Source organism: Eutrema salsugineum, unplaced genomic scaffold, assembly GCF_000478725.1.
Source record: "Eutrema salsugineum unplaced genomic scaffold, Eutsalg1_0 scaffold_11, whole genome shotgun sequence".
Lineage (NCBI taxonomy): Eukaryota > Viridiplantae > Streptophyta > Magnoliopsida > Brassicales > Brassicaceae > Eutrema > Eutrema salsugineum.
The window spans coordinates 11,277,814-11,288,317 of record NW_006256901.1 but is presented as its reverse complement, the minus strand read 5'-3'; the positions used below and the strand labels follow the sequence as shown (position 1 = coordinate 11,288,317).

The window sequence follows — 10,504 nt, the reverse complement described above, 5'->3', positions numbered from 1 at the left end:
CACCATACGGAAGATTCAAAGGATACTGTAGAGCAATGTATGAAGGATGAAGTTCACTAATCCTTATCAGCTTACCGCTTTATTTCTGAAATATTATATCACGCTTACACATATCCTCATTTAGATCACCAGGGATCAACGCAGCCACTTCAGACGCAGTAGACATATTATATATCCTTGAGTCTTTCTGGCGATCATTTATAAGTCTTATATGAAGCTCCTCGTTGGGATCCATTTTTAATCTATCTCTAGCAGCTCGAAAATTCTTCACGTAAAGGATCACCTTATCTAACATCTTAATCAGCCTATCAATTAATTCATTCTTGAATTGTTTACATTTAGACACCTTCATAGGATTTTTACTTTTGCTGCAAGAAAAATATATTATTATTAATAATAAATATGAATTCAATCATTACTTTTACCTCATAATGGTCGAACGATTTTGTACTTCTTCATCGGTGTCAACAATAAATAACTGATAAAACTTTGCAACATCACCAGGTTTAGGGAGCATACTTCCCATCAGATGATAATTCTCTCCGTTAAGCTGAAACATTGATGGTCCACACCGCTTTTTGATAGACCTAACTACTTTACCTCCAATAGAAGTCATTGAAAATAGCACATTGTATGGTCTAACATTCTCGTGAAAATGTTTGCTTAGATCATCGGCAGATGTAAAAAGATGCATTAATTCCTATGGAGACTCTCGAAGGTATGGTAGCTTTACTTGACTTTGCAAACATCACAAGAAAATATAGGATTATTTGCTCTTCTTCTTTTGTTTAAACATTCACCATACCAGAAAATTGCACCACAATAATTACACTCATATGAAGGATAGCCATCATCTTTATATTCTGAATATAAAAGTAGTCCGACATTATAATAAATTAATATGTGAATCACATAACATAAGATTGAGCTTTGAAAATAAATACCTTTATATTCGCTGAAAGGAATATTATTATTAGAGACTCCTACAGAAAACGCTTTCTGCAAAATAGTAGCTAAACTATTGACATCATAAACATAGTCTTCAGGTTCCTCATTGTCAAATGAAATTTCTTCGCCAGCTTCATCCATAATATAGTTTTCCTCATCAGACGAACCATCAAGACTGCTACAGTAAAACCGCTGTTCATAATCATACTCAACTATAAAATATATAATTGTTATTAGTTAAAAAGTATAAGTATATATAATTGCACATTAAGTCAATACAGCAAACAAAATATTACCTTCTGAATCCTAGTATTTGTTTGGGAAGACGACATCATCATACATATCTTTGGTATCATCAACACCAAGACTACTATAATCAACATGTACTGACAGACGAATGTAAAACAATACGAACTACAAGTGAACGATATTTTCTGGCCACAAAATTAGTTGCAATATAAATAGTCACCTTCACGATGTTGATGGTGAAGAATATTCTCGTTGTAGTTCTGACCAATCTCCTGTTTACATTTATAATCTTCATACGAAGATATAGCATATGTATTCCGTATACAAGATGAATCTCCATTTTCTAAGAAAACAAACTTGGTTGACTTGTTACTTGACCCACAATTAGTTAACTTCGTCGATGTCAACTGGGATAGGTCGGCTATATAAATAAAATAAAAATTACGAAAACCAATACTTATTAAGGTACATTATATATAAAGGACCATAATACGCTAAACATATATAACTCACATGAAGATAGTGATTCTGGTTGCTTCCGATTTCTCTTTTCTAATGTGAAAGAATTCTCTTTCCCAGTATAATTTGTTTGAGTATGTAAAGCTGAATTATTGAAATAATAATGTCGCATACTAAAGTTTAATGATTTATAACCATTGTGTTAACAATAATAATATAAGATTTAAAGAAACTAGTTTCTAAACATCAATTTAAGAAGACTTACAGTTTTCTAGTCCATCACATACAGTAGGAGAAAATTGATTATGTGTTCTAGTTAGGGATTCAGTATTTGTTCTGTCTACCAAAATTTGTGGAAACAGCGAATGAACTTTGATCTCGTTTTCAAAATGATTATCCACTATATCTGAGTTCTGAGTAAACGAATTAGTAGATGATGACCCTGAATTATTAACTTGGCTGCTCCAACCAGACAGCAAAGTCTTCTGTTTATTTTTCCGATCAACATGTTTAATATCTAGGCATAATTTAACCTCTCATAAAACCTCTCCGTGAAGATCAAAATATAGCGAAAATTGATGGGATTAGGGAGGGAAGATAGACTCAGAATAAAACGAAAGAGTTTAGGTTAAATTTACGGCCGCAAATCTTACAAGTGAATCTTAACAATATCTATTAATCAATTATGATATGTAAAGATTTCTTTTTATTTCAAACTAAAAATTGATAAATGAACATAACCAATTTAAATAAATTTATGTGAAATTATCATTCACATATATGAATAATTTACCATAAATCGAATTATGTACATAACAATTATTGTTACTTGCCATAGATATGAAGCATATTAAAAACATTGCCATTACAATTTCATGCTGTATATTTTAAAAATATTATAATTTATTAATTTCATATTGTAAATCGTTAAGACAGTATATAATTAGGTAATTTACACATTCACTCAATATGATTATATATTATATATGCAATCAAATTTTCTCACTATATAAAGTGTTATTTTTTGTTAAAATTCATTCACTAAATTATTATATCTGTTCTTTACGTTAAATAATGTTGCTTAATAGCTGAATGAAATTTATAAGATAATAATTACAAACTTAATAATTAATTCCACGAACATCTACATAAAAAAATGAATTGAGATTTAAATTAGTAATTTACTTAGGTATAAACTACATAGATGAGCATATAAGAAATAATAATCTGACCTTTTACGGTGAATAATATAAATGTAAAAAATACTGTTTAAGAAATGAAATAAACTACTTATTTCTGATGTGATCCTTGACAGATGTATAAAAAATATTTAGTAGAGAAAATTTTTTTTTCTTGGATGTAAAGATAGTTTTTGTACGTCTGTCTGAGGACCACATGAGAGGAATAGTTGTAGAAAGAATTGTATTTGAGTGAAGAAAGTTTCCTTCTACTTTTATTTATAGTCTTAAAAAGTAAGGTAACTACTCATGTTTCATCCGTGTGTTTCATATTCTCCAAAATTCTGCTCTAATTAAAACATATTAACTAAGAGTTGACTCAATTTTCACAAATTCCCATAGAATAGCATTTACAAATAAATGAATATATCTTCTATAAATATTGGAAAATATGTTGAAAAATATAAAAATAAGATATGTACTCCGAATTAAGTGTATGATTCATCTACAATTTCATCATCATACATATATTATAGTAACTACTCAAATATGTCACTGCAAACGTGAGGCAATATTAATTTCGGCCCAATAAAATTAACACGATACACACGTAATTTTCAAAATAACGTAAACGTAGTAATGGTTAAATTAAAAGAATAAATTATTAAAGTTCAAGAACAAATGCATGAGTATCATCCGAACAAATTTCAACAAAAATTTGAACAATATTAGCGAAATAACATGAGAAGATACGAATTCAAATAACCATATTTTTTCGCTATATCAAGACCATCACTTTTCCAGATCCATGAGCGAGTCCCTTGTCAAATTTCCACCTCATAAGAAGGCTCTTGCCTCAACGTGTTTATCAGCGACACCTACAAGGTTTACATATAAATATAAACATAAAATGCCAAATACCGTGTATTAATATATACAAATTATTATATGTAACCCAAGCTGATATTTTTCGAAATTGTACCTTATTCCCTGACAAGAGCAAACTCTGATCACCCATATCTTCAGATTCATTCACCTCATCAGCGGATAAAATATCATTTCCTTTGCAAACCTTCCCGACTTTGTATGTATTACTACCACCATAGAGATTTTCTTTCTCAACACAAATCAGAAACTGAAAAGTCTTCCTAATCAAGTTTTACAGTGCTTCAAGAACGACATCCGGATCTTGTATCTAAGTATATAACGAACATGACATTTTAAACAAACAAAGTCTTTATTCATAAAGGGTTAAAATTGTATCATTGATTAAGATTTATAATTAATGCCTCATCGAAGTTCCCCTTGAGAATTTCATCAGCTTTCTGATTTAAAATATCCTGTGCATTTCTATCAAAAAGAAAACATTTGATCTTGCTGGTATCGTTCATAACGCCAAGATGAAGTTTGAACCTAGCAATATATAAAGATTGTATTAAAATACTCGAATGCACGGTTAGCTAAATAATTAAGACAAATACTAAAAAATAGTAAAAAATTTTACCTCGCACTCACAAAGGACACTTTTGCATCACATGTTTCACATGAATAAAGGGTCTTATTCTTCTTGGTCATTTTTTGATCTTCCTTCTTTGGATTTTTGTACACTTTTTTACCACACCTAGTGCAAACCAAATAAAACCACGACCAGTCTATGTCAACCGCGTAGATGGTGCACATGATCTTACATTTCCCAACCTGAGGAAACAAAAATACAAATGTCAAAATTTTATAATCTGTGACGGTTTCCCTAGCAAAGTTTTAAAATGACATATACCTCAAGAGAATCTTGCAATTCTGAAATAGTGACCATTGGAAACTGATCGAAATGAATCTCATCACCATAAGAAACCCTTTGTTGAGGTTTGCTACTCAAGAAGGTAATACGTCTGCAATGCTCAGGTAAACTAAGAATAGGTAATAGTATTAGTTATATTCATAATCGTAATGATAAGACATATATATATATAATATACATAGACAAATTACCTATTCTTGAAGACAATGACATCGGGATCATTCAAATCTATCAGAACCTTTGTTGTTTGACAACTACTTGTAATTCGACAATCACCTACAATATTTAACAAATTTATGAAAAGAACAAATTTATGAATAAAAAAATTTAATATGTACCTTTGAAAACGTTTATTATGCAAAACAGATCACAAGAATGACACTTCTTTCACCCGCACTCCGACAAGTCGAATAGACTTCCTCACCAAGCTTTCCCTACAGTGTGCATGGTAAACGTTCATCACTGTAACACATATCACATAAAACAGATGAAAGAAAAAAATTAAAAAATACAGTGTCTGTATTTATATATATACTCACTTAGCATTTTGTAGAGCGAACTCGAGTTTGCTGGTGTCTTTATTCATAACAGATATTGTTTGAAACTCACAGACACTTTCAAGTTGTCCAATAACATCTATTTAGGAAAATAAAGTCAGAGATTTATTGAAACTAAGAGGAATGAACAAATTAAATTAAATATATCAGTAAACTTACCAACCAAAAAACTTGTATTGGTTACATCGTCCAATATTGTAACAAACTCTGAGAAATAAAAAAACAGACTGTCTGACCGATTAGAAGTTTTGCTGACAACTGTAGAGGATATGAATGACATCTTAAATTGATGTCTGGTGGTCCGGTATTGTCCTGAAGCCTGATTAAATGAAAAGTTCTCTATGAACTTCCATTCACCGACAACCATCATCCGTTCAAAACGATGATGAAAAGTTTTTCTTGACAGTTTTTCTTGACAGTTGTAATGAAAAGTTTTTCTTGACAGTTGCATGGATTTTGGTACTCTGGATGATCAAAAAGTTAAAAAATTTAACAGAACAATCAAAATATTTAAAAGTAGTGTCGATTAATAATATATTGTACCATTTCATCGGCCAGGATGATTTCCAAAGACTCCCCACTCTTGGTTTGGTATTGTTTCCATGTATAAATCACCTTCACTTGAACCTTCCACCCAGTCCTATAAGGCTTAACGTCAGCTAAAGGGGTTAGCATCGTTGTGGAAGCCATAAGAACATTGAAAAACAAAACAAAACAGAGAGGAAAACGAAACTTGATGAGGAGTGTTTTGGAAGAAAGAGTTGTATATTTATAATAAAAAATATATAGGGTTTATTGATAAGCCATTAAATGTCCATTAACTGGCGGCCAAGAATATTCGTGAAATTTAAACTTTTGAAATAGATATGCCTAATATCAAATAACGTTGTTTTTGTAAAGTAGTTGTAATTGTCTATATACTCGGAGATGCGATATAAACGGGATAAATTTGAAATATCCTATGATATAAGTTCAAAGATGAGCACCTATTATATTATTTCAAAATTTAAGGAATATGATAAGTAACATACATTTATGAGAATATATTGTGTTCAATAAATATGGGAAAAAACCAAAATGAGATATGTGATAGTGGTTAGAATTGTGTACCCTATTATATTGCCAATTGTTATAATTGGTAACAATAATTATTGGTATAATTAATAATGGATATCATAACAGGATTTGAAGTAGATTTAATTCGCATACGTAATCTTGCATATCTATTCAAATGAGTTTGACAGTTATTGCGAATTTTAGTTTATCCGTAATAATAGGATATTTTGTTTAAATTACGTTTTTGATATGGCTGATTATGAGAGCCCCTTTCGGGAACCCTAAGCCCTACTCGGGATCTACTCAGACATGGCTGAGGTCGACATCATCATTGGTTTTAATAAAAGTAATCAAAAACAGTAAAGAAAAGAGATGAACAAGCTTCTCTATTGAAGAACTCGGATTTGAACAATCTTCTACAAAAATCGCATCAAAACAGCTAAAGGAAAAGGGTTTCTGTAAAGTATGAAGGGTTCTCCCTAAAGACGACCTAAATGATAAGTATTTATAGTCTTCAATACTCCATGGTCTCTAGGGTTCCGGAATTGAGGCTGAGAATGACTTTGGGCTTCAGAAATATGGGCTTTAGTTCGGAGTTAGCCGACCGCGGTCGGGAGGCTTGTGACTGCAGGGAATGGGCTGTTGGCCGCGGTCGCGTGACTTGCTGGCCGTCTTCGAGTGGCTCCGGGGCTAATGGAATATCTTGAGATCCAACCGTTGGAATGTCTCCAAACCAAGTGCATTTGAAAGCTGGTTGATTCTTCTATAAGTTGTCCAATTTTGAGGGTGATCAGACGGTGAGAAGGTCGTCGTCTCTCCATGAGAGTTCTGACGGTCTGCATTTATCCAAAAGAGTCTTTTTGTTCCAATTTGTGCCTCTTTATCCCAAATTACCTGAAAAGTCTTTTAAAATCCGAAAACATAGAAATCCTTTGAAAACCTTTGAAAATGGAGTAAAAACACCTGTAAAAGATATTAAAGTGATCCATCAAAATGGTCAAAATCCGGTGTTATCAGTTTTCTCAGGGGTATGAGCGATTCAAAACATTGCTAGAGAGTAAATTTGATAAGATCTTAGCTTAAACTTTTCGAACTGGAGTCACGGACGTATGAATATGCCACTGTCGTGATCATAGACAACTATCTATCTCAATCCTGACCAGTAGGTTTTCACTCTGGCCCTGGAAAAGAAGAGATGCATTATGTTTAAGACTCGTCAGCATTCACAAATCGCCTATAGGTAGGTTTCCACTCCTATGTTTGTTTTGCTCTCCCAAACTAGACCTGACACCGGATGAACACTTTCGTTTCACCAAGCATCTGGATCAGATTGTAGTTCATGACGCTACTCTCATGCAGTAAAAACGAATTCAGAAGAAAAAGTTTTAAGATTCGGCTCAAAAGCCAATGGAATCCTCACCGAACATATATATTCCCATCGAAAATCCCTTAATCCCAATAATAAAACTACTCAGACATGATGAACGAAATCAAAAACATAGTATTAAAAAGTAGAATAGAAACCAAAATTGAAAAAGAAAGAACAAGGGTTCAAGAGACAAATCTCTCTCTCCCTAAAACCTAAAACCTAAAAAGTATTCTAAAACAATAAGAGCATATGTGGTCATACGAATTAGGGTTCCTAAAACATGTATTTATAGTGCTTAAGACATCTCTAGGGTCTAGGGTTCCGGAATCAAGGCTGGGAAAATGATACGGGCTTCAGAAATGGGCCTTCGGAGTCGGAGTTAGCTGGCCGCGGTCGGGATGAGTGCGACCACGGGGAATGGGTGGCTGGCCGCAGTCGGGATGATTGTGACCGCGGGAAATGGCCTGTTGGTCGCGGGTGGAAACGCTTGCCGGCTGGTTTACGAGACATCTTGCTCTTGGCGTATCTTTTGATTGAACAGTTGGATTGCCAAGATGTAAAGTATGCTGGAAAGCTGATACTTCCATCTTTAAGATCTCCAAATTTAAGCTGGATCAGACGGTGAGAAGGGGGTGAACTTCTGACGGTTTGACTCTGAGCTGAAGTCTGGTTTTCTATCCATTTTGTTAAGCTTTTCCCAAAGTTACCTGAAAGTTTGACTACAAATACTAGAAAAAACGTAATAAAAGTACTTAAAAGCAATTAAAAACATGGAAAAAGTATTTCAAAACGATCCATAAAAGTGATCAAAATACTGTGTTATCAGATAGGAATTAACATGTAAGAAGAATCAATATGATAACAAATTTAGTAAAAAAAATAATAAATTCATATTCTGCAATTGTACCTTATGATCCATCAGTATCATATGAATACTCTCTCTGCCATCTAAAGGTTGCCTCCAAATATTCAAAATCTTCGCATCAATAGCCCAATATTGACCAACGTCACGTAAATCTTTCATCTCATCTCTATGGATTCTTGGGTAATCCATGATTTTAGACAATTATAGATAAGAAAGAGTGGATGATTTTTTCTTCTGATAGATATATTCTTATAAAGCGAAATAGACGACGTACTTTAACTACCAAGGCGTTGTGGGGAAGGGTGTGGAAGATATAAAGGCAAACCTAATTTATATTTTTGAAACTCGTTTTTTTTTAAAAAGAAAAAAATTAAGTGAATTTAATTGTGTACATAAATGAGACTTATTTATTTCAAGATGATTTAAATTTAATAACATTAGTAACTAACTAAGTAAAATGATAAAATTAACTATCAACTAAAATAAGTCTACAGAAATACATAAAGACCATAGATAGATGCTTGAATAAAAGTAATAGGAGGACATATCTCCTTAGACAATAGATGCTTGAATATAGTCGCTTTTACTCGAGCATCATCTTAGTTCCCTGGTTTGATATTAGATTCTTTGCCGGCTAAAACAAACCTGTTTAATAAGTTTTTAAAATTATATAAGCAAACATAAAATTAACTGTACTTTAATATTACAACTTCACTCAAATTCTTACATGTAAGCAAACTCTTGAACTTCAGTAATCTCTAGGTCGAAAAGAAATCGAGACTGACCTCCTCTGTTTCTAACAATATGTTTACCTACAAAGTAAAATATAAAACTAAATATTGACACAGTAATATAATTTTGTATAATTTCAGAAACAAATAAAAATTTAATTTACATGTGGTTACTAACTTTTATAGACCCCAAGTCTCCACTCAGTTAATAGAACAAAAACACGATCAGACTTTCTCGATTTCCACGTATTATCGAAACAACTTGCAAATTGGTCAATTGCAAAACACTTGATAATGACGTCACTATGTATACAGATAACAAAAAAAAAACTATGAATACTTAAAAAATAAAACAATCTTAAAAAATAAAAAGATACTTACTCGAGATCTCTTATATGAAATTCTAAACATTTTGTTGGATGTATTCTTGAAGTGGACTCAATTTCATTGTCCATTGAAATTTCACCAACATAATCGATCACACCAACCAAATCTATTTAAAAAAAAACGATTATAAGACATAACGAATAATGGATTAAATATTAGAGAAAACAGTCATTGTAAATATCTTAAACAGGAAAGTAAATATTACCAATAGGAAACGCAGGATCGACTTTCCTATTCACAATATCTTCAAATTTGATTAAGTTCAAGAATAATATCGCTTCTGGTAGTTTGTAAAGCATGCCGTAAGAATAATATTGTAATTATGAGTAGTTGGGCGCTCGTTCCAATTGTTCCAGTCAGTAGCTTTCGCAATAAAATTACGAAACTCAAACCAATCTCCTTCGTGACATTCTTTTCGAAAATATTCATGGATCCAGTTATAAGCAGCAGCATGAATTTTGCATCCCTAAAAACGATATATTTAAAGAAAATTTTTTTAACTATTATAGATAAAAATTCATAAATACTAAAAAACCGAGATAACAGAAATCTAATATTATTTACCTCTTCATCGCATAAGATGATTTCCACACAATCCCGAACACGGCTATCTTTCTCAATCCACTTCTTGTAAATCACAACACGTATCACAGAGTTATCTTGCCATGGTGTGAGTTGACTAACCAAGTCATAGTAAGACATCGTTAGAGAACTTAAATCGTTGAGATTTTATTTTTTTCTAACAAAATATCTTCGAATGCAGGGTTGATTATCAGTTATGAAGACGGGTTATATATAGAAGACAAAAAAATAGAATTGTCGTCAACAGTAAAAGGTGCACTACTTCAATAAATTTCGAACCGGTTCGATTTTCTTACTAAATAAATACCGTAATTATTAAAACTAT

At 32.1% G+C, this 10,504-nt stretch overlaps 1 protein-coding gene across 1 annotated transcript; it reads right to left on the bottom strand.

Annotated features, from left to right (window-relative positions):
• Window positions 1-3,658: 3,658 nt before the first annotated feature.
• Window positions 3,659-10,299, bottom strand: LOC112089860. Its single transcript, XM_024160614.1, has 7 exons — window positions 10,162-10,299; window positions 4,997-5,066; window positions 4,824-4,908; window positions 4,612-4,741; window positions 4,339-4,532; window positions 3,817-3,982; window positions 3,659-3,712 (listed from the first exon to the last, which is right to left on the bottom strand). The coding sequence occupies exons 1-7, from the start codon at window positions 10,297-10,299 to the stop codon at window positions 3,659-3,661; spliced, it is 837 nt and encodes a 278-aa protein (XP_024016382.1).
• Between the last annotated feature and the right edge of the window lie 205 nt (window positions 10,300-10,504).